The sequence below is a fragment of the Podarcis bocagei genome (genome assembly GCF_964188305.1).
Source record: "Podarcis bocagei genome assembly, chromosome: 3".
Lineage (NCBI taxonomy): Eukaryota > Metazoa > Chordata > Lepidosauria > Squamata > Lacertidae > Podarcis > Podarcis bocagei.
Window position 1 is genome coordinate 77,499,941 of NC_138127.1, and position 24,694 is coordinate 77,524,634.

The 24,694-nt window shown below is 43.9% G+C and overlaps 1 protein-coding gene across 1 annotated transcript in view; it reads right to left on the minus strand.

Moving 5' to 3' along the window:
• Positions 1 to 24,694, minus strand: part of XDH (xanthine dehydrogenase) — a 62,217-nt gene that overhangs the window by 16,365 nt on the left and 21,158 nt on the right. Inside the window, exons 10-24 of the mRNA XM_081186358.1 lie at positions 23,156 to 23,297; positions 21,901 to 21,993; positions 20,642 to 20,793; positions 19,559 to 19,652; positions 18,181 to 18,290; positions 15,376 to 15,560; positions 14,229 to 14,403; positions 13,516 to 13,605; positions 12,998 to 13,167; positions 12,509 to 12,632; positions 11,165 to 11,284; positions 9,579 to 9,675; positions 8,467 to 8,591; positions 7,090 to 7,223; positions 358 to 445 (exon numbers count right to left, since the gene is read on the minus strand). Coding sequence (XP_081042484.1) covers positions 358 to 445; positions 7,090 to 7,223; positions 8,467 to 8,591; positions 9,579 to 9,675; positions 11,165 to 11,284; positions 12,509 to 12,632; positions 12,998 to 13,167; positions 13,516 to 13,605; positions 14,229 to 14,403; positions 15,376 to 15,560; positions 18,181 to 18,290; positions 19,559 to 19,652; positions 20,642 to 20,793; positions 21,901 to 21,993; positions 23,156 to 23,297 — 1,899 coding nt within the window. The remainder of the gene's footprint in view (positions 1 to 357; positions 446 to 7,089; positions 7,224 to 8,466; positions 8,592 to 9,578; positions 9,676 to 11,164; positions 11,285 to 12,508; positions 12,633 to 12,997; positions 13,168 to 13,515; positions 13,606 to 14,228; positions 14,404 to 15,375; positions 15,561 to 18,180; positions 18,291 to 19,558; positions 19,653 to 20,641; positions 20,794 to 21,900; positions 21,994 to 23,155; positions 23,298 to 24,694) is intronic.

The following is a 24,694-nucleotide window of genomic DNA, read 5'->3' on the forward strand; positions in this document are numbered from 1 at the left end:
GATAGCTATTGGTAGATTCCAGCAGCCCTGTTTAGTGGTGTTCTTCTTCCTATCTGCAGCATTCCACATACAGTCGTACCTTGGAAGTCGAACAGAATCCGTTCCGGAAGTCCGCTCGACTACCAAAACGTTCAGAAACCAAAGCGCGGCTTTGGCCACACCCATCTTTGACATGCAGCCCCCACAGGATTGGCAATGGGTGACTATGGCCGTCAGCTGAAAAAAAGTTGAACATCCCTGTTGTGTAGGAATGAACAATCCATTGGACCTAAAGATCCCCTTACATTTTTTAATGTGACCTTCCCAAGATGGCCTACTTCTCTTAAAACAACAACAACAGCCAACATTTCAATTTACCTTATACTGCCCCAAAAAGGGATGTCTTCCACCAGAAATCAGCATATCTTCATCTCGATCCAGCATGCATCTTACTGGGCGACCAGTCCTGTAAGGGCACCAAAATCAGGCTGAGAATGAGCCTGTGTCATATAATTGACACAATTTATTTTCATACATCGGTAAAGGTAAAGGGACCCCTGACCATTAGGTCCAGTCGTGGCCGACTCTGGGGTTGTGGCGCTCATCTTGCTTTATTGGCCAAGGGAGCCAGTGTACAGCTTCCAGGTCATGTGGCCAGCATGACTAAGATTTTCATACATACATATGTACAATTTAGAGGCCATCCCAAAAACCGAATTTGAATAACTTACAGGGATTTAAAAAACAAAAAGTAACTTACGATAAGTTAATAAAATGCAGGTGAGACAAGGTAACTGATTAAAAAGCATCACTATAAAAAATGACTTTGAAACGGAGTAAAGGAGGAAAGATTTTGCAGCACTAACAACACAATCCTAGGCATATTTATTCAGAGGTAAATTATACTGTGTTCAATGTAGCTTATTCCCAGATAAATGCACACAGGAGGGCAGCCTTAATGAATCAAAACTAAAAGGCAGAGAAATTTAAATGTCACAGGGCTAAAGCAATACGAAGCTACAACATAAGTTAGAAGGCCTGGGAAAATTTTTAAAATGTTCTTGCCTGGTGCCCAGTTCATCAATTTGTGCAGTGTCTCATTGACAAAGCTGTAATTAATATTTCCAGTGTGTCTGCTCCAATATTGAAAAATTCACTGAGGAATCCTGTGTATTTTATCATCCTTCCTCTTTATCCAATAAGTCTACTGTGGACAGCTGAAAACATCCTAACGTTTATTTCTCCATATTTTAATTAATGGTAGATCTTTCAATTCCCAGTGTTTTTAATCAATCACTTTGCTTCCATCAGCAAATGGCAATTTCCTGTCCTGTTCCAAGTTATTTCAAAGGCACGGGAAATAGTGCTATAGCCTCCCAAATCCCTGTTATTTCATGAATCTTACTCACTGATCCATTTCCAGAATTTCTGAATTTGGGCAATACCACTGAATTGGAGTTGCCACTTTAAAATAAATTATTGTAGGACTTGCTTTTAAAGGCTCTGCCCTTTTCTCTGCCTACAGTACCCAATACTAATTATCTTATTCTATAGTTCTAACTAGAAGGTTGGATCCCCCCCCCACCTTCCAGAGCCTGTTTTGAAATCCAGAGGTCCTGCATCAGTGGTGGAAAACTATGGTCTCCCAGATGTTGAACTCCAAATCCTATTGTCATTGTCATTATTAAATTTATTACCTGCTCCTCATCGGCATGACCCAGGGCAGATTACAACAGTTTAATATTTAGATTAAAAACAGTTAAAACAGGCTACAGTCAAAATAACAGTGTTGATCCTGAAAACACAAATTTGAGATGTCCATTGGCCCAGCGTGGCCAATGTTCAGGGATGGTGGGAGTTTAGTCCAATAACATCTGGAGGACCACAGCTGCTCTGTCCACCATTGAACTTACAGGAATCCAGTGGGTTCCAGGTGGTTCTGGTAGCTTCTGTGATGCAGAATTAGTCTGTTGGCAGAACTAACTGTGTTGAAAATTAACAGTCTCACTTTAATAATTAAGCTTGTTTTTGTTTTTTGCTTGCCTTAGAAGGAAGAATTCTTCTTTTGCAATGAACCATGAAGATACTTTTCATCTACTTTTCCTAGAGTCTCCTGAAGATGAACATGCTAGATCAAGTTAAATTTGGCTTAGAATCATAGAATCATAGAGTTGGAAGAGACCACAAGGGCCATCGAGTCCAACCCCCTGCCAAGCAGGAAACACCATCAGAGCACTCCTGACATATGGTTGTCAAGCCTCTGCTTAAAGACCTCCAAAGTAGGAGACTCCACCACACTCCTTGGCAGCAAATTCCACTGTCGAACAGCTCTTACTGTCAGGAAGTTCTTCCTAATGTTTAGGTGGAATCTTCTTTCTTGTAGTTTGGATCCATTGCTCCGTGTCCGCTTCTCTGGAGCAGCAGAAAACAACCTTTCTCCCTCCTCTATGTGACATCCTTTTATATATTTGAACATGACTATCATATCACCCCTTAACCTCCTCTTCTCCAGGCTAAACATGCCCAGCTCCCTTAGCCGTTCCTCATAAGGCATCGTTTCCAGGCCTTTGACCATTTTGGTTGCCCTCCTCTGGACACGTTCCAGTTTGTCAGTGTCCTTCTTGAATTGTGGTGCCCAGAACTGGACACAGTACTCCAGGTGTGGTCTGACCAGAGCAGAATACAGTGGCACTATTACTTCCCTTGATCTAGATGCTATACTCCTATTGATGCAGCCCAGAATTGCATTGGCTTTTTTAGCTGCCGCGTCACACTGTTGGCTCATGTCAAGTTTGTGGTCAACCAAGACTCCTAGATCCTTTTCACATGTACTGCTCTCAAGCCAGGTGTCACCCATCTTGTATTTGTGCCTCTCATTTTTTTTGCCCAAGTGCAATACTTTACATTTCTCCCTGTTAAAATTCATTTTGTTTGTTTTTGCCCAGTTCTCTAATCTGTCAAGGTCGTTTTGAAGTGTGATCCTGTCCTCTGGGATGTTAGCCACCCCTCCCAGTTTGGTGTCATCTGCAAATTTGATCAGGATGCCCTTGAGTCCATCATCCAAGTCGTTGATAAAGATGTTAAATAAGACCGGGCCCAAGACAGAACCCTGTGGCACCCCACTAGTCACTCTTCTCCAGGATGAAGAGGAACCATTGATGAGCACCCTTTGGGTTCGGTCAGTCAGCCAGTTACAAATCCACTGAGTGGTAGCAGAGTCAAGACCGCATTTTACCAGCTTCTTTACAAGAATATCATGGGGCACCTTGTCAAATGCCTTACTGAAATCAAGGTAGGCTATATCCACTGAGTTCCCTTCATCTACCAGGCTTGTAATTCTGTCAAAAAACGAGATCAGGTTAGTCTGACATGACTTATTTTTCAGAAATCCATGCTGACTATTGGTGATCACAGCATTCCTTTCTAGGTGCTCACAGACTGTTTGCTTAATGATCTGCTCCAGAATCTTCCCTGCTATTGATGTCAGACTGACTGGGCGGTAATTATTTGGGCCCTCTCTTTTCCCCTTTTTGAAAATAGGGACAACATTTGCCCTCCTCCAGTCTGCCGGGACTTCGCCTGTTCTCCAGGATTTCTCGAAGATGACTGCCAGTGGTTCTGAGATCACATCTGCCAGTTCTTTTAATACTCTTGGATGCAGTTCATCTGGCCCTGGAGACTTGAATACATCTAAACTAGCCAAATATTCTTGTACTGTCTCCTTAGTTATTCTGGGCTGTGTTTCCTTTGCAGAATCATTTGCTCCAAATTCTTCAGGTCGGGCATTGTTTTCTTTATCGGAGAAGACTGAGGCAAAGAAGGCATTGAGGAGTTCAGCCCTTTCTGTGTCCCCTGTTTGCATTTCACCATCTTCTCCTCTGAGTGACCCCACTGTTTCTTTGTTCTTCCTTTTGCTACGAACATACCCATAAAAGCCTTTTTTGTTGCTTTTAACCTCTCTAGCAAGCCTGAGTTCATTCTGTGCTTTAGCTTTTCTGACTTTGTGTCTACACGTGCTGGCTATTTGTTTGAATTCCTCTTTGGTGGTTTCCCCCCTTTTCCATTTTTTGTACACATCCTTTTTTAATCTTAATTCAGTTAAAAGTTCTTTAGATAGCCACCCTGGCTTCTTTAGGCACCTTCCATGTTTCCGTCTCATTGGTATTGCCTGACGTTGTGCTTTTACTATCTCCCTCTTAACAAACTCCCAGCCATCATGAACTCCCTTTCCTTTTAGTATTGCTGTCCATGGGATCTCACCCAGCACTTCCCTAAGTTTTATGAAGTCGGCTTTCTTAAAGTCAAGAAATTGAGTCCTAGTATGCTTGGCTGCTCCTTTCCGCTGTATAGTAAACTTCAGAAGAGCATGATCACTCGCGCCTAATGATCCTTCCACTTCTACCCCACTAACCAGGTCATCAACATTGGTTAGGACCAGATCTAAAATGGCTGTTCCTCTTGTTGCTTCTCCCACTTTCTGGACAATGAAGTTGTCTGCAAGGCCAGTGAGGAATCTGTTTGACCTTATGCTCTTGGCTGAGTTTGACGTCCAACAAATATCCGGGTAATTGAAGTCCCCCATTACTACTATCTCCCTTCCTTTTGCATGCTTGGCCATCTGTTCCAGGAAGGCATCATCTATGTCCTCCGTTTGGCTTGGGGATCTATAGTAAACTCCCACAATGAGGTCTCTGTTATTCTTCTCTCCCTTAATTTTGACCCAAATGCTCTCACATTGGCTTTGAGGTTCTAAATCTTGGATCTCTTCACAGGTATACACATCCCTGACATATAACGCCACTCCTCCTCCTTTCTTGTCTGGTCTGTTTCTCTGAAATAGATTGTATCCCCCCATTATTACATTCCAATCGTGGGACTTATCCCACCAGGTTTCAGTGATGCCTATTATGTCATATTTAGTTTGCTGTACCAAGAGCTCAAGCTCATCTTGTTTATTTCCCATGCTTTGCGCATTAGTGTACAGACATTGAAGTCCATTAATCATTCCCCCGTGTCTCTTATTTAAGGATTTTTTTTCTCCCACCACTAGGTCCGCGTGCTGTTTGCTCCATTTGGTCTTGAGTTTTTCTGATTTGTCCGTCAGTGACCTATTAGTGTCCAGCTCTGCTCCCCTGCCCCACAACAGCTTTGAAGTCACTACACCCCACCCCAACCCCATGCCACCTCCAATAGGATTCTGCACTTACTCCTTCACCTCCCAATTGTACCAGCCAATGCTGGTCCTTCACCCTTACAGTGCAGTGCAGTGCAGTGCAGTATAGTATAGTATTTCATTTTATTTCATTATTTCATTTTATTTCATTTTTTTAAAAACCGAAGTCTTTTATTAAAAGTCTTATTTAAATTTCACAAATTTAACAAAAAGGAGATATATAAAAAAGGACCAACCCCCCCCCCCAAAGAGCAAAAAAAGCTCACGAACAAAAAAGGGGAAAATCTTTGTTTCTGAATTTAGTTTCAACCACATCGAAGGCCTGCTTTTGAACTGGGGCTAACATCTAAAACTCAGAAAAACATGTTCTGTTGTGGAGTAGGGAGAGGCGCAGGCTATCCCAGGGAAGATATAAATAGTTCTGAATATCAAAGCTGTGTTGGGGAGGGGGAATCCCTTTAGCCTGTTGATCCAGGAGTCTAGTGGCTGCAAAACTTAGTCCTTGTTAAACTAGTGACCTTCTCTAAAGATACAAGATGTGGGTGGGCTGACCATTTACAATACCTCACCACATTTATAATCAACAGCAAACAAGTCAAAAGTCAAATCACACCGTAAACTGGTTTCCATCATGTTCCTTCACAGCAGTGGAGGCTGCTGCTCTTCCCCATGCTGGAGAAGAGTAGTCCCCCATCATGCCTAGAGCAACACAAATAAAGATGCTCAGTTATGTGGATGTCTAGTTCACACTGTTTCTCTCTCACACAAAGGAATGGAAAAATTTTCACAAACTTCCCTTGCCTTTGAGCATTCATGCGGAAGACCCCTGTCAAATAGGAGGCTATATGCATGACAGAAAACAGAGGTCTTCTCCAGTATCATCTAGGGTGGCTTTAAAAGAGGATTAGATGAATTAATGGAGGAAAAGTATATCAGTGCCTGCTAGCTATGATGGCTATTGCTCTGTCTGCGCAGTCAGAGGTGGTAATGCTTCTGAATAACAATTGCTGGAAACCTCAGGAGCGGAGGGTGCTATTGTGCTTGAATCCTGCTTGTGGGCTTCCCATAGACAACTGGGTGGCCACTGAGAGCAGGATGCTGGACTAGACGGGCCATTGGCCTGATCCAGTGGCTCTTCTTAGGTTCTTATGCGATGTTCTCAGAATCACTGAGTTATGAACTCCTAAGTGGTGAAAGGAGCAGGGTAACCATCCTGCCAAAGTAAATGCAGATGTTCTAGATCTGAATCATAGAATCATAGAATCATAGAGTTGGAAGAGACCACAAGGGCCATCGAGTCCAACCCCCTGCCAAGCAGGAAACACCATCAGAGCACTCCTGACATATGGCTGTCAAGCCTCTGCTTAAAGACCTCCAAAGAAGGAGACTCCACCACACTCCTTGGCAGCAAATTCCACTGTCGAACAGCTCTTACTGTCAGGAAGTTCTTCCTAATGTTTAGGTGGAATCTTCTTTCTTGTAGTTTGGATCCATTGCTCCGTGTCCGCTTCTCTGGAGCAGCAGAAAACAACCTTTCTCCCTCCTCTATATGACATCCTTTTATATATTTGAACATGGCTATCATATCACCCCTTAACCTCCTCTTCTCCAGGCTAAACATGCCCAGCTCCCTTAGCCGTTCCTCATAAGGCATCGTTTCCAGGCCTTTGACCATTTTGGTTGCCCTCCTCTGGACACGTTCCAGTTTGTCAGTGTCCTTCTTGAATTGTGGTGCCCAGAACTGGACACAGTACTCCAGGTGAGGTCTTACCAGAGCAGAATACAGTGTCACTATTACGTCCCTTGATCTAGATGCTATACTCCTATTGATGAGGCTCTGAAACAAGTCCATTATCTTGATCCTCTTATAAACAACCAAGAGTTATCCTAATATTCAACTTCAGGTTATCCCAATGTGGCCATTCGTCACAACTTACTTATCTGCAGCCACTGCTACAACTGTAGAGACAATGGTGTTTCTTGTCTCTTTGCCGCCAAATCCTCCTCCCATTCTCTTGACTCGGACCACAATTCGATTTGACGGGACCCCTAAGGCATTGGCAACAAATTCCTGGTACCAAAAAACAAAAAAACCACATCAGCCTACAGGCAACAATAGAGTCACTGAGAACAAGACACAAGAGCAATCCTACTCTTGAAAAGACATTTATATATACACTACAATACAGTGTCACCAATTAATGAGCGTCTCACTGGAACTTCTAGTACTGCTCTGAAACATCTTTGGCTAGCTTACTGGCTCACCTGTAATTAATAGCACAAAGAAGCACGAAGTCCAGGTCTCTTTGGTGTCCATTTATTTACATAGGACTTTTTACAAAGTTGAGTGGGAAAGAAGGACTGGTAGCTTTGAAGAATAAAATATAAATGCCTCCATTTCTCCACAAACATGCAGCTTTTTGAAGGTGCAAATCTAGCATGCAGAGTTTTGTTTTTGTTTTTCAAATGCAAATAGCATCATCAGGGGAGGTGCTGACAAGTTGTGGTTTCAGGGCAGGCAGGCAGGCTGGGAGAAATTTATTTTAAATGTTTTATTTCCCCGGCTGCTGTCCTAAAAACATGAGAAGAGCCCTGGGAATCTAGTCCAACACCTGTTCTCAAAGCAGCCAAGCCAGACGCCCATGGAAGGGACCCAAATGCAATAGCACTCTCCCCACTAATGATTCTCAGCAGCTAATATTCAAGTAAAACATAGGCTGAGGAGAATTCCTCTACTGAAATTAACATCTGTATTGGTGGATTCCTCACTGGTACAAAGGTCTATAGTGGAGGAGGGAAATGTTACATTCTGTTTCTCTGATTCCATTAATTTTCAGCCCATCCTGCACTGATGCTAATGCGCTTTTAAAGCCTGCATGTTAGATGCAAATATGAGTTTAACATCATGTGTAGTTTGTCCCAACCAGCAGATGGCTCCACATCTTAGGTAGAATACTTCTGAGGTGGAAATGGGTGTGCCGCAAATAAACTGAAATCACACAAATTCATAGAAGGCCAGGCCATAAATTCCTGCTAACCAAGCTGGCCAAGGAGACTGAATGTCACACTCTGGGCAACCTCAAATCACAGAACAACAAAAGATGGTACTCCACAAAAACCACAGGATGCCTTTACTCCAGCACTGCCCTGTGGCTTCTTCATAAGCATCCAGTATTTATAAAAGGAGACAAACATAATCGCAAAGCACTTATGCAAACCAGGTGGGTTTTTGTTCAGCAATATCGCACAGGTTTTGTACTTCAATTTCACGGCTTCATTCGCCAGCTTAACGCTTTCACAAGGGATTGCCTCACCTGTGTCTTTGTTAGGTTCTGAGTAGATACAAAGAGCTCCATTTCTCCATCTTCTCTCTTTGGCACAGCAATAGTACAGTGAGACTCCAGATAAAAATGCTCCTGTCCACCAATATATATCTCACCTGGAAGGGGGAAAGAAGAAACCTCCCAATGTAGTAACTATCTAAATCCAAAGGATTGTTTGGGACTTAAATGAGCCTTCCAGCCACCAAATTTCTTCTTTTGAGTGCTCAAAATCTAAGAGCTCAGGAGGAAATGAAGATCCTGTGTCTATCTCTTGCCTTCATCACCTTGCTGCCACCTACAGCACCACCTGCGGAACTTCTCCCAGTTCCCAAACAATCTCTCTTCCTTCCCTCTTCTCTTTAATTTCTTCTTAACAGGAAGAAACTGGATTCCTTGGACTTTCACACCGCTCAGAGATCGGGGTGGCATGCAACAGTCTACAGTCTCCCATCACAAGAGCCCTCAAACAAGCCACACCTCCCAGAGTAGAGACCACTCCATTGTGCTCTTAGCCAGAGCAGTCAACAGCCAACTGTCGGTATTTTGTCGGTGGGTGGGTTTCAAGCGCATACCAGGACATTTAGATTTGCACACAATTCAAGCAACAAAACTACTTTTAAGAAGAAATGGACTTTTTGCAGTTAAGAAGTTGATGGGGGGATGAATTGAAAAGTGTGGAATGAACGAATGATAATGGGGAGATGTATAAACACTCTTCAAGCAGAATGAAAACTCCTTGTCACAGAACTTCCCCACATAGATATCTGAAGATCAGATACACTCCAACCTCCATGAGATAAGCTTTGTGCAAGCAAATCAGGATAAAACCTGGAGGAGCCCTCAGACAAGTTGGGATCCTCCAACCAACCAGTTTGCTCAAGGAAATGTTGCCAAGTTTCACCCAATTCTGGGAAATGGGAAGAGCTTGGGCTAAACCGTGGACCAAACCAATGTGTTCTACTGATGGTTCTCCCATTTCTAACCATTTTTCCAGAATTGGAATCTCAAGCTTGTTACGCTAGTATGATTCATGTGAAGATTGCATAACATTAATGATTTTCTTAGATGCACATAACCTTACAAAGAAGAAAAAGGGATCTCACCTTCTACAATATGATCAGCCTCTTCAAATCCTTTCTGGATGTTCCCTTTCTCAATCTTCCTCACAAGCTCAAAGAAGGACTGTTTTTCAATGGCTTCCTGGGAAAATTACAGGAAAATGATGGATATTTGGAAGTGCAACAGACAGCTTGGCTTGCTGTGTATAGATGCCCTCGAATCTCTGCCTTTCCATTCTGCTTGATAAAGTGCTGCATAACTTAGCCATGGTTGGGTCACTTCTAAAACATAACCTCACCTATTTTGCATCTGGGATTAGGGGCAATACAGAACAGAGATCCTCTATTTTTGACAGTTGTGTGGAAGAAAAAACACTTTGGTGAAGCAGTGTAAGTGTTGAGGGGTGAAAAAAGCAGCACACAACCCAATTCCGTTCTTCACAACTCCCAGAGCTTCAAGATCCATCTCTTTATTGGATGCAGTCATGCTACTTGGATCTCCTATTCATTGGGATTAACATCAGTATCTAACCCTGCTGCTGAAATAAGTGCAACAGACTTCCACTCACATGACAGGACTTTCCTTTACTCACTTCCACAGTGCAGCCTCTAGCATGCCCTCAAAATCTTCTCCAGAGGTTTGCAGGACCTCCAGGGCAGGTTTTGAGGGTGTATGGTGGGTTGCAAGATGGAGAAGAGGAAGTGGACCTCTAGATACTGTGCAGAAGTCCACCTGCCCAGCATTGGATATAAACTGGATAAAATCACAAGCGGTGTCCCTGCTGGAGCTAAGCAAGTCTGGGTCCAGCCAACACTTGGATAGGAGACAATCTAGGACCATCAGCTCAGGGATACAGGTTGTATGGCTCCGGCCTATAAGGAATGGGCTTTATGCATGTAGGACAACACAATGGAATAGGGGCCAACATCTGTATGTCAGAAGGGGCCCAAGAGCAGAAAAAGACTGCCCCCTATGGACAGAACACAGGCTATACACATATAGCACAGAGACAGTAGTTGTATGGATCTAAATAAATTATTAAATAAAAGGAATATTCTATGTCTTAATTCTCTCTTTCTATTTTCACCCATCCATATCAGAATCATAGTAGTAAAAACTCAAATAGCTGCCTCCAAAGGATTTTTAAAAAAATCTCGACTAATCATTTAGAAGGGTGCTGGGAAGTTTTTGCCTCTGCACATGAGTCTGAGAATGTTCTGATCAGTTACATTGAGTTCAGTACCCTGACCTGTTCTTAACGCATTGTTGACCACATCTACGGAACGCGATTGTTATGTTGTGTCATGTCATGCAATATCAATCATTAGTAATAGTTTAAGTCTTGATATTCAATCACTAGTTATAATTTAATTAGGAGGTTTTCATGCCTGTCTAGTTCTGTGCTCCCTTTCCCAGCCTTTAATCTATTGGTGATTAATGCCTATATGTAACCTTTGCTTTGTACTTGTGTTAACCAATCAGCAATAAGCACATACGTGGCAATTGCTGTAATATTCAATAAAAGGGACTCCTCGAGACTTGCTCAAGAGATGCCTCCCACATGACACTTGCTACTCGTCTGTCGGTTACTTCAACCCAACAGAAGGGGATTGCATTAGTGTCACCTTACCTCAATGGTGACAATCGGCGTAAGGTCTTCATATGTGATCTTCACTGCTTTGGCAGCTCTTCGGGAATGTTCTTGTGTGTCTGCCAATATTCCACCAATGATGTGGCCAATGCATGTGACCTACAAGTCAAAAGACTTCAGTTTATTCACTGACTTCTGGGAATCTCAGTTCTGTTTTGTTCTTTGTGCTGTGGCGTTTAATTTTGGACACAGTATCTTTGAAATGAATATTCATTTAAAGGGGGTGGGGCAGGATTTTGAATTAAGATATGCAGTTAAATAACAGTAGGAGGTAAAACTTCAATGCACACAATCAGAAGTGACCCACTGAGTTCAAGTGGGAGTACTTGTTTTTCACATAAGAGTAGACAAGATGGAAGCCTTGCACAATATGTCTGCACCAGCTCGATTCCCCTTGATTATCATTTCAAGTACAGCAAGTTTGTGCCTTATCCTATTTTCTGCCATTCATTCCCATGCTTAGAATTCTACTAACAAGTTCCTGACATGAATAACTGTTAATACTTCATCAGGGAGGCATCAACATCTTGCAATTAGTTTGCAGGTTATCTGTGCAATTATTTTAATTCCAGCCCTTGTCCCACGTATCCTCCTTCATTAGTAGAGGTTCCCTTCAATTTTTTCTTTTCTTTTCTTTTTTTGAACATGCATAAATCTACTAATTCACTACAGAATTTCTTCTATTAATTTCTGAAGGGGAGTACGGGGTGAAAAGGTACTGGAAGCCTTTAGGTAGGAAACAAGCAAATATTTGGGAATATCCTTTCTAAAGAACAGGCAGATGGATTTTATCTCCTGATCTCAAGCATTATAGCACTAAGCTTGGAGAGAAAGACCTCTGCCTCCTCTTCAAGGGTAAAAAAAAACCAGCATCCCCCCACCAACTCAGCAGTTAATGCAGTCTGAAATGCTGACTTGAAGTGGAGATTCAGGGTACTCTCTGTGTGTCTCCTATCTTATCTCCAGTCTTGGCTGCAAGTCCTGGAAGACCTGCTCCCTGCCTTGCAGGCCTTTTCCACTGGCATGGGAAAGCAAGGCCCTGACTGACTCCAACTACAAAAGCTGAGGTGGCTGAACAGACTCTTGGTCCGGGGTATTGTTTGGAGAGGGGCGTTGTTGCTGTTTAAAGATACAATATCAATATCCGAGGAGAAGGAGGAGGAGATTTGTGGTACTTTGCGCTTTATTTACAGATCAGGAGATCTTAGAAAGCAGTTGGGGCTGGCAGGCCAAACCTGGCCCAGAGTCTGCAGGTTAGCCACTCTTGCCTTAGGTACAGTTTTGCACATTTTACAAAAGGAAGGGGGAAAGGTAACTACATACAGTGTCCTTTGCAAAGACGGTTTCATCATTAGCAATCCCAGTGACGTTACTCCCTGGAACATCCTTAGCGGAGACAAAACAGACAAAACCAGGGACATTCTGGGCCTCTGTGGTGTCAATAGAACTGAGGAAACATAACAGCACAGAGAAGCATTACTCTATGTTATCTAGCCCCACAGCTCACATAAGCAGTCTCTGAAGAAAGGATTCCCTAGAGAAAGTTTGGCCAAAGTTCCAAAGCCTAAGTTGCCCAGCTGCCATGTGGCAGACTGGAGTCATAGCACAGTTTGACTCTTCCAGCCCATCATCTTGCAAGCTACTCTCAGTGATGGAAACTGGCTACATGTTGTTGTTGTTTTGTAATATTCTTGAGAGTGGAGGAGACAGAGGTGCCTGGTGCCTCTGAAGTGATCCTCTAACTGCCAGAGTGGTGGGCACTCGGCTATCACTAGTGTAAGGAAATACATCTGTTGCAGAAGCAATACGTACACAATCTTGGCATGGGCTTTGGTGCTGGTAACTAGTGTTAGGTACAGCTCATTCTCGTAGTGAGGAATGTCATCACAATAGACTGCCTCCCCACTTGCTTGCTTGGCAGCTGAAAGATGCACAAGGGGTCTCCCCACCATGTCTTCAACGGACTGTCCAGGAGGCACTTCCTGTAACAAAACCAAAGGCTGGTCATACATGCCCAGGACTAGTAGTCAATTGTTGATGCTAATATTGCTGGCAAATATAGTATCTTCTCCAAAGTCTAAAATTCCAGTACTGGCAGTGGGGCCATGAGGATGCTTAGAGCAATCATCATCATCACATTCAGCCTCATGGAGAGCTTGTTCTATGCAGGAAGAAGTGCTCATTTACACAAATAAATAAGAGGAAAGAAGGCCAAAGTAAGAATGGGAATAAGTTCTTGATCAATGAGACCTGGGGAACTGAGACAAAGAGTAGCACATTTTATAGAGCTGGGAACTGGAAGTCATGCTCATTTGGTTCCTCTTACTCACCTGGAAAAACTGTACATTTTTAACAGGATCCTTGTGAAATAATTGAGTGGCGCTGGCATACCTAGCAGGGACCGTATCAGCAAGATTATTCTGTAAAAACATATTTGAAATCCAGTGTAAGTCTACTCATATGCCTCTTGCATTTTGCACAGAGCATTACTCTTATTTTTAAAAACAAACCCACCCAAAAACTTATGAACAGCTAATACTACCTATGCAACTTTCCCTCTTTGTGACTTGTGTAAAAAATCAAACCACCCAAAGTTCCAGTTTTGGTCCATCACTAACTGTTAGAGGAGTGATTTGAGTAAGGAGCAAGTCCCCTTTTCCTTTCCAGATTTCCCCCTTTCCCTCCTCCTCCTCTTTTAGTCTGTTATGACAACTGCCCACTATAGACCATGCCAGAAAGCTTCAAGGACCCAGAACCTACAGTGCAAAACACCTACCACAAAAGACATTTTCTCTATTGTGGAGATGGGCAACTTGTGGCTTTCCACGTATTGTTGGACTACCAGTCCCATCATTCTTGTTAATTGGCTATGCCTGCTGGGGCTGATGGGAGTCCAACAAAATTGAAAGAACCACAGGTACCCCATTCCAGCCTTCTCGTATGCCAATTTCTAAAGGAACCCCTAGAACTCAATGGAATCTGTCTCTACACACTATGGATTCCTGCTGAACCCTCAACCCGGCTAGAGGATGGAACCACTCACGTTGCCATTGAGTTCCCTGCCTAATTTCTGAAGCACTGTGAGATAGAATTTGAAGAAGAAGCTGAGGACAAGGGTCCGTCGGAAGTCCACCATGCCACCCGGGGCTGAAGGGGACAGGTTCATCTCGCCAGCCAGCAGGCGACAGGCTTCCTGCAAGAGCTTTTCCTTCCACTCCCTGTAGGGGCATAAACCATAAATTAACCCAAAACTCATTTCATTTGTTCCACAGTCCTTAGGCCAGGTCAGGGGAGTTGTAACCCTCCAGATTATGTGGAGTTCTCCAGGTCCCATCAACTCTAGTCAGCATGGTCAGGAATGATGGGAGTTGTAGTCTAACAACATAAGGATAGCAACAGGTTCCCCATTGCTAACTTAGACTATGTTTCTCTCTAATGCATCTGCATTGCTGATGGGGTAAGGGCAAAAAGAACCAGCAGTGTCAACATTTATCTTGTATTTATCTTGTATTTTTATCTTGTGAACTGCCCCAATATCTTTTGATGAAGGGTGGTATACAAATCTAAGAAATACAAAATAAATAAAAACACAGTAGCAGAAACTGTCAGCAAGGGGTTTGGCATCCAAGGCTCACATGCAGGTACATGATGTTATTAGGTTGGTTTTTTTTCCTTGAAGGGGTAGGACATATGCAAAGACCCTTCTAACCCCTGGATCCAGCATGCTTTGAAATATAAGCCACACCAGCTTCCTGATGAGGTGATCACCCAGGCGATGGGCCATGAAGGGGAATAATGAAAAGGGGGTCTGTGTGAGATGGCAAATGAGCCACAGCTCACAGATAGTTAGAAGGACAATGTGAGAGTTGAAGAGTGAAGTGATGTTAGCCAGAAGAAAAAGCAGCAAGCTGGAAAGAGAGATAGAGAAACTGTTTGAATCAGAGGCTGCAAGATGGATGAAGCAAGGCCCTTTTTGCTGTGAACCTCTCCACTGTAGGCTCAATGTTGTATATATGTGTCAATAAACCATATATCATAAAGACACCACAGTCTCCACTGGGCCACATTCTGAAAAAAATGCAAACCCTGGGAATGCTGGGAACCCCTGGAGCCTTGCACCACTTGGAGATTGGGGTGGTGTGCAACAATAATTTCCTCTGTTACACAACACCAGGGTCTAATTCTCCTACCTTCCAATGAGCTCCTGACAAGTTTTGACAGCCAATACAGTTGTGGGAGCCATTCCTCCATAGCTCAGCTTAATATCTTGCACTTGATCAGTTCCTTCTTGAAAGAGGACTCTCATCCCACAGGTCACTATAGCAATGTCATCCTCCCGCCTTGAAGCTTGCTTGAATGCTGAGAAATATTCACCCTAGGAGAAGAAAAGGAAACAAATGTTTGCCTCAATTTGTTCTCTTTGAGCACAGGTGGGATCAAGAAAATGGACAGGTTCATAGTCCATTTCTATACCCAGAACTAAAAACCAGAAAGTTCCCAAAAATATGTACTTCATTTTCAACCCAGGGCAGCAAGTGCAAAAAAGCAGCTGTTAATGCATATCAACAATATTAGCCATTCATTTGTTCATTTGCTCGTTCATTTGTTTGTTCATTTGTTCGTTTGTTTGTTTGCTGCCCATCTGGGTGGCTCCCAACAAAAAAATAGTAAAAACACAAGACAACATCACACACTAAATTCATTCTGCAACTTAGACCTCTTCACTAAACAGCACATAAAATTAATGTGTAAGGCTAGTTGTTCACGTACTTCCTTCTCTATGAACACTGGTCACGAACAGAAAAGTAGGAATGTCTGGATAGCAAAGTTTTGAGTGGGTTAAAGTAGCCCCGGGCTAGCTGACTATCCATTACCTCCAGTATCAGAATTTAGTGTTTCGTGCCCAGTTTGCCATGCAGTCAAGTGGCACTACCACATGTAAGATGGCAGAAGAGGCTGCAGTCTTGGACGGGGTTACTTCCAAATGAGACTTCTTAAAACGAGCAGGATTTCATGTTGTTTTATGTATGCACAGCAGAGGGTGCTGTGAGCTATATTTCTAAAAAGCAAAATTCACTAACTGGCAGACAGAATCACAGAACTGTAGAAATAGGAAGGAGGTTAAACCAGACATGGGGAACCTGTGAACAGATGTTGTGAAACTTCAACTCCCATCTACCCCAGCAAGCATGCCTAAGGGTCAGGGATCAGGGGAGTTGTACTCTCACAATAGCTGGAGGACCACAGATGCCTCATCCCTGGATTAAACCACCCTACTGCAACAATTCAAAACATAAGTGTTTGGGTCGTCCTTTGCACTATTTGTACTGAGTCTCAAACTACACTGCTGCACGTTCCTGCAAAGCAGGCAAGAGATTCCTCCCAAGGCTGATATAACACTGGAAAAGGGAAATCTAATCAACGGTTTCATGCAGTCAGTGCCAGTTTCTATCTTGCACTATGAGACACAGCACCTCTGGGGTCCATATTGCTCTGCCCTGAAAAATAATGCAAGGACATATCACTTTAGAGCATGGAGTAGTTGTTTTTCAAACTTTCCACTGAATGTAGTTCTTCTGTTTGTTGTATTTCAGAGGATAGGCTTTGGGGCACTTACTTCTCAGCTTCTTCCCTTAATCCTCCAGTGATTACAGAGGGGCAGGACCAAACCAGACCAGTCAGTGAACTTGGCGGGGGGGGGGGGAGGTTCAATTGTAAAAGACAACAGGACTCCTGCACAGTCACTACATAACAGACTCTGACTACATATCCATGAATAGACTTTTGTGACAGCAAACCCAGGCTTATGATTGATTGATTGATTGATTGATTGATTGATTGGCTCTCTCACAAGTGTGTCCATATCATCCAAGTCTATCTCAGCCATGCTTTAATTTATTTATTTTTACATGTACACCTAAATTCATGAAGTGCAAGTCAGCCTGATTCACTGAGAGAGGCGGTCACAATCTTTGCCCATCTTTTCCCAGGACAGCAACTCTGACCGAGTTACATTTCTACAGGTAGGTGGTAACAAAGCCACTTGGCTCTGATTAATATATTGGAAAGCAAAGGACTCAGCATGGGAAGGGGATACGCCTGCCTTCCATTTAGAGTAGAGGTGGGGAATCTCTGGCCCTCCAGGCGTTGTACTGTAACTCCCAACATCCCTGACTATTGAGTGTGCCTGTTGGGAGGAGGAATGTGAGTTCCTCACCCCTGAATTACATGTTCATTCTGGTCCCTCATTTGTGGCACAGAAACAGTTATTCCATGCCAACTTAATAACGGTATATTGGAACAAGTGCTGAATCCTTGAGAACAAAGAAAACCTAAAATAAATATTACATGACCTCACTTAAAATCAATGGAATTCCATTGCTGGAAAACTACTGTAAGCTGGAGGAGTTCAAGAGGGACTTGTCCTCAACTAACCCTTACAATTTATTCCCAAACAAATGCTTTCACTTCAGTCAAAAAGAGGAACAAACTTGGTTCCTTTAACTAGCTGCCTTGAATTTCCTTGAAAATTAGGCTAACTTCCCCCCAAATAAATAAATAAATACATGAATAAATAATACCATTTTAAATATAAGGGTTGATCCTGAGCAACTATCAAAAAATATTAATCAATGGGCTCTTTTCCCAGAAGTAGGGCCTGAGAAGCAATGGGAGCTGGATAATGTGGTAATCTCTTTCTCTCTGTGTGTGTGTTACATACATACTCCTTCTTGTGCATATTTCAAAATGTCCCAGGGTTGCACTTCACTTGAAGTAGCTGGGGAGTATATTGGTTATTTTCTAGGAACTAGTCTTTCCTTCATTTTCCTTTCATTTTTGTGATCTTCCTGCATTCCTGAGGAATCATAACATACCCACCTTTCCTTCAAGGATGGATCAGTAGAACCAAGAGAGATTTTGCCTTCCCATTAAAGTAACTGTTGCTCTCTACCTAGCTTTCAAAGCAATGCTATACTGTATTCCAATCACCTCACCTTCCTGCTGAAGGGAATCTCAACCGAGAGCAATATTTCCTGAGGTTTAAGCTTAGTCTTCCTATAACCAGTGAAGAATGTCTCGTCCATCCTTATAGTCCTCCTTCCCTCTGCAAAAAAAAAGACAGTACATAGTGGGTGGAATGTGTAGGGAAATCATATTCCATTTCATTCATTCTTACTATGGAGCTATACTTAATGGAAGAATATATTCTAGCAGCTACAGTCATGCTGTAAAGTATATTCCCATAATGTGTGTGCTTTTTCTCTTGTGTACTGTCAGGTACTGACTGGCATCAGCATCTTTTTGCATGGTTAGGGTCTCCCGAAGACCACTCTAAATGGGTTAAGCAGGACATCCTTGCTGACAAAACTTGGGAAGTCAAAATCATGAACCCAGGACAGGCAGAAATTGGTATCAAGTCAGAGGCTAAAAGGAGGCACTGTTGTGGCAGGGGGCATCCCCAGCATGGGGAGACCCCAAAGGAGTAACACCCTTTAGGGAGGAGCAAGGGGTGGGGGGGATTCTCTTGGTTGCATTAGCATAGATTTTCCTCTCTGGGTGAGAGCCAAGGAGGGAGGGATATTGGGTGGGGTAGCCACATTTGAGAGGCAGGTTGGTTTCATGTATACACCCTAAGTGTTTGTGGTTATGTGATGGCTTCAGTGGTAATCTGGCGTGAAAGGCAACGGGGAAGGAGATGATTGTCAACAGGAGAGTTGCACCCTGCAAGGTTTAATAAGAGGGTTTTGTCTGAGCACCTTCTCATACATGATCAAACCCAGCTTGCCAAAGCACAACCACAGAGGGGTGGTGTGGGTGTGTTAGGGAACACACTGAAGCTCACAAGTACAGTTGCCCAACACTATTCCATGTGAACTGAGTGTGCACCCATGAACTGGTCCAACAATCCTCTTTAATGGTCAAAGATTCTGTGACAGGAATGCAGAGGTTCCTTGACAGACATTGATCTGTGAACAGTGTAAACATTTTTTGACCACTTGGATACACCATTGCATATGAGCTACCAATACTGCCAAATACAAAATACTGCCTCATATCAACTCCCAAACACTGCAAAATTTCAAACATTGGTATCAATGAAAATATCTGGAGGGCATTTAGAGACTATCTGTGCATTCAGAGTGACCTGGAAAAGACTCACCATCAAAATCAACAAAGCAAAAGAAGGATCTACTAGAGCAATGCTACCAAGAGTTGTCCACCAAAGCTGATGGAAACAACAGGCGCTGCAGTGCTACCTGATTCACCCCAGAAAGAACCGAGGTACAAAATTCCCTGGGCTGTTATCATTGTCCTAAGTGAGCCAGAAGATGGTTGGTGATGCACCATCTGCCATTCTTACTTAAAGCTTACCATTTGATGCCAAGGTCAGTTTGCTCCCACTTGCCATAAACACTGGATTTAGGTCAGATATTGGACTTGCAGTCATTATATTTCCCCCAAGAGCCTGAAACCAAATACAGAACATGGTTGGGTTAGAAAGCAGCCGGAAAGACATTGCGAGAATACTTCTTTCCGTTTAAACACTGTTACTGAATTATCAAATCCGGGCGGGGGCAGCACCCAACACACGGGTAGAGCAACATGAGTGAGGGATCTGCTGGAGCCCAAGCCAGTCCACTTGCAGGAACGGGACCCAATCTGAGCCTCTCTCTGCCTACTGTATACTCCATATGCCATTGTATCTCAGCTCCCATCAGAACCAGACAACAATCAGGGGTGAGGAGAGCGTGGTATCAGAGACAATATATGTCTGGATACCAATTGCTGTGAATTACTCGTGAGGAGACTGCATTCAGGTCCTGCTCACAGGCTTGCCCAGGGCACCTGGCAGGCCACTGTGAAAACAGGCTGCTGGACCAGATGGACCTACGAGCTGATCCATCAGGGCTTTTTTGAGGTTCCCCAGCCCTACTCTAGAGCTCTCTTGCTCAATGCCTTTCCCCAACTCCAGCACTTCTCACCTATAATGCCCCTTCATGTGAGTAATGTGCAAAGGGCCTAGAGTCAAACTGGAAGTAAAACTGCAAAGCAAGGCAAGATTCAAAGGAAAGGCGCATCGTGCCTGCCTGCTATTATCTCATTTGAGTCTTTCCGCACTTCCAGATAGGCTGTTTATTTATTTTTTAACAACAAATAACAACAAATTACTAGCCTGCACTTCAGTGCAATTATTGTTCCACTTTTCTGACTGAGTCATCTGGCAAAAAAAAAAGTGACAGAAAATTGCACTGGAAACTGCAGCATAGCAACTGATAGCTGTCAGTATCATATAACCTCCATGCAAACACGTCAGGATGAATGAGCAACAGGCACAGGCACCGTATAATCTTGTGCAAGTTTGTGCAAATGTATTGGCATGAGTTCTCAAGGAACAACTGTCCTGAAAGCAGCCTTTGCTAACATCAAAAGAAAAAGGGTTTTGAGAACACTTACAGCAACATTTCGGATCTGAGGCCCTGCAAACCACCTCAGTTGTTCTAGGACCGCTTGAAACACCTCTGATTTGTAAGGAGGGAGGTGAGCCACCGCTTTCTGCAGAACCTCTTCCATGTGGCTCAGAGTGCATGAGGCTCCAAAACTAATTCCTGGAAAAGCAGAGACACGAGAGGGATTTGGCTGGTAGCTATAACGTAGTCTCTCAAGATGAAAGAGCTGCCCTGAGGCATTGGCAAGCCTTGGCAGTGGCGTCGCAATGGGGGGTGGGGGCGGTATGCCCTGGGTTCCATGTCTGCGGGGGTGACAAGAAGCCACCCCGCAGGGGCTCGTGGCAGTGCAAGCAGCCATCGTGCCGCTGCAGCCACCTTTGGTGGATCCTCCGTTTGCGGCTGCAGCCTCAAGCAGAGGATCCCGGCACCATCCGTAAGGCACTGGAGCGGCGCCAGCGGCAAACCACTATAGAGCATATACGCATGCGTCATATGTAGCGATGCACCCTACGTAGTGACGCCTGCCCCAGGTGTCATGACACCTTCCTTCGCCCCTGGGCCTTGTTAGTATTTTAAGACCTCTAAACCAAGAGGCTGTAGCTTCTTAGAAGCATTTTATTACTTGCAGCTTATATCTTGGGAGTTCCTGGGGCACCAGGAACTCTAAGCACAGTTAAAGGATGTTAAAGCTGTCAGAATGTCAAGTTCAGTGGAGACTGGTCAATTTGGCCATATGAGGCAGTGCCCAACCTGTGCTGGTCTCCCTGCCTTCTTCTCCACCGGCCCCAATGGGCATCAGCCACCACTGAGCCAGTTGCCACATTTAGAGGATGCAGAGGCAGGAAACTATTTCAGATGTGCCACTTTTTGCGAAAAAGGCAAGGAGTGGCGGAATCTATGCTGTGCTGGGTGTATTATCAGCGCAGACAGACACACTACAACATGGGGGTTCACTCCCTTAAAGAAAAAAATGAGGCGGTTTGTTCAGCAGCATGCTCACTAATAGTATGCAAAGTAGACAATTATTTTCATTTTGGAACTGCCTACATAAATGCAAGCGGTACACCTTGGCCTCAGGAACAAAGAAGATATCAGAGCAGGGGATCCACCTACTCACTAGATCAGTAGTGGGCGGGAGACAGGCCTGTGGACCTAATTAGTGACAAATCAACATCCAGAATCCTTTGCATTGCTTAGAAGTCTTTCCTTGCACATTCCTCAGGCCCACGGCCTGTCTCCTGAGGCGATAAGCATGTTGCTACTTACCCTCCTCTGTGTGCTGAACAGAGTTCATTTCAGGGATCCAAGTTGGTGCTATGATCACAGGGTACAGCATGTTCTTTAACCGCATTTCAATACCTCAAGGAAACACAATCCAATGAGGTCAATGCAGACATGGCAGCCGGCCAGACTTAACAGGTTTACCAATGAAACAGCAGGGCTGTTACTTAACAGGCCCAGCCCACCAAAGCCTGTTTCTGTGACGATATCTATAGTGACTCTTAGAGCTTTCGCCTGAACAATCTCTCCACAAAGCATTTGCACTGTCTTGCCATGGAAGTTTAAGGTCAAGGGCCAAAGGGACTCTCCATTGCAGCTAGCAAAGTTAACAAACACTTCCTCAGCACACACAGTTTGATTTCTACGGGAAATTACAAGATTCTAGCTAACATGGCATTAGGAAACCACGAGGGTAAACATCAAGAATGGGGACAATAGAGACTTAGAAAGGATGGTTTTCGGGAGATTTAATTAGTCTGGCTGCTTTCCACTCCTTACCTAAAATGTGCATTGTTTTCAAATATGTAAAGGTCACCTCTGACTCTCAGAGGGTAACAAAACCAACTTGCCATTAGATTCTGGAAGCCCCAACATCTGCACTGGAAGGTGCAGTTTGCCAGGAGCCTAGCCAAGGGTGGGGCATGCTCAGATTCTTCATGTCAATCTCAGGCACTACATGCTTTGCATGAAGAAGGTTCCAGAATGAATCCCTGGCATCTCCAGGCATGGCTGGGAAGGACTGACACTCTTGAGAGCTGCTGCCAGTGAGTGTCAGACAAGATTGAGCTAGGTGGACTAATGGTACAGCTTAGTATAAGACAGTTTCCTATGTTCCAGATGGAGCACATCAATTATACCTCAAAGCTCAACTATTAAAAATCTCAACTGTTACAATGAAGGCAGGGCAATCTCTTAAGATGGTTTAAAGAAAGGTATAGGTAGATTCTTAACCAGGCAGGCAATTTAAGGCCTTGTCCATACTTCCGTTTGTGCCGCCACTTTCCTCCAGAGAAAACCTGCTCTTTACAGCTGAATCGGAGCAAATGTCAGTTAGATTTTCCATAGATTGACATTTACTCTGATTTAGTGGGGTTTTTTTCCCAGGGAAAGCAGTGGGGCAAATAGCAAACCACTCAGACCCATGCTTTCTGGGCCTGAAACAAGCAAAAGTGTGGACGAACCCTTAGCCTTTGCATTGTACTGACAAAAAACTCAAACAGAAACCGAGTTCTTTCCTTACCTACTTCAGTGTTCCCCACCACAAGCTTCGCAGTTGGGTACTGAGCTTTGAGCACCAACAGTTCCTTGAGGCTTGAGGGTTGAAACCACATCACTCGCTCCCCTTTGAAGCACAGTTGCTTCTGAGGCTGATCAGTGTGAGTCTGAGGAAACAACACCAGATTTAGCTTCAAATCACAATACACTGGCACAGGAGCAAGAAATCTAGGCTCTGTTTGATTCTTCCTATGGCGAAGCAAGACTGAAACCATAAAGCTATGACAAGAAACAGAAAAGTTAGAAGTAGTCAACTGTTACTGTTGTGCTTTGGTGTGTCACACCTTTATAGGGTGCCTTGCAAAGTTTTCATAGGCAAAACAAAACCATATCTTAGGTGAAAGCAACACCACAAGGTAACTTTGTCCTTCAATATACATGTAGCAAACAGCCTTCTAAAAGTCATTGAAGTTTAACCTTCCAATGCTTTGGGCAGATCATTATGATTATGAACCTCAGCCACTTTTTATTCCATGTACCTTCATAAAGAAAGTGAGACCTTTCAAACTTGCTTAAGGAGGGGGGGGAGTGTGATTGTCATGTGTAGTTTGACCCTTAAGCAGGTGTTTTTCTGCCGGTACTCACATGGAACTCAGTTCCAGCACCTCTCAGGTGGGCACCTTTGCCATTATAAGAGAACAAGCTATATATTCGTGGTGAGTTCCGGCACCTCTTTTTTCTAGAAAAATAGCACTGCCCTTAGATGAGTTTTGTCAGAAGCATACCTAGAGCAGCTGGAGGAATGAAGTTTGGATGGGATGCATGTGCCAGCCTCATGTTCAGGTGTCCCTATCCTCATAGGTCAGGGCTGAGGAACCTTTATGGTGTGGCAGGCCTGATCTCGATCTCCACCACCCTGCTGGACCAACTTTGAAAAGTGGGCTAGACCATGCACCTGTCAAATCAACTGACATCATACTGAATGCACAGGTTGGTCCCACCCCCTAGGTGTGGGTGTGAACTGGCAGTAGCCCGCACCTGTCATGTAGGAACATAGAAAGCTGCCTTGTTCTGAATCAAACCATTGGTCCGTCCAACTCAGTGTCATCTACACATATTGGCAGAAGCTCTCCAAGATTTCAGACAGGGTTCTCTCCCAGTCCTACCTGGAAGTGCCAGAAACTAAACCTGGGGTCTTCTACCACTGAGCTTTGCCTCTTCTCCTGGCTGTGCTCAGTGTCTGGTTGAAGACAATTATCTGGACACAAATAAGGGTCCTCCACCAAGGCAAGGACAATGAATGACCAGGGGACCAGCAGAGCTTAACAACCATCGCTCAAGGTCAATGGACGGCCTTCAGCCACTCACTACCTCAGAATATCCTACCCCACAGGCCAGTTGGAATGATAATATGGGACAATCATATGTCCATCTCCAGGAACTTCATGAGGAAAGACCAAGACACAAAGGCAGTTAAGAAGCTGTATATCTCTGTGCCAAGGCTATCCTAGGATTGCTATACCGATGCAACAACTCCAGTCTACACAAACATGGAATAACAAGT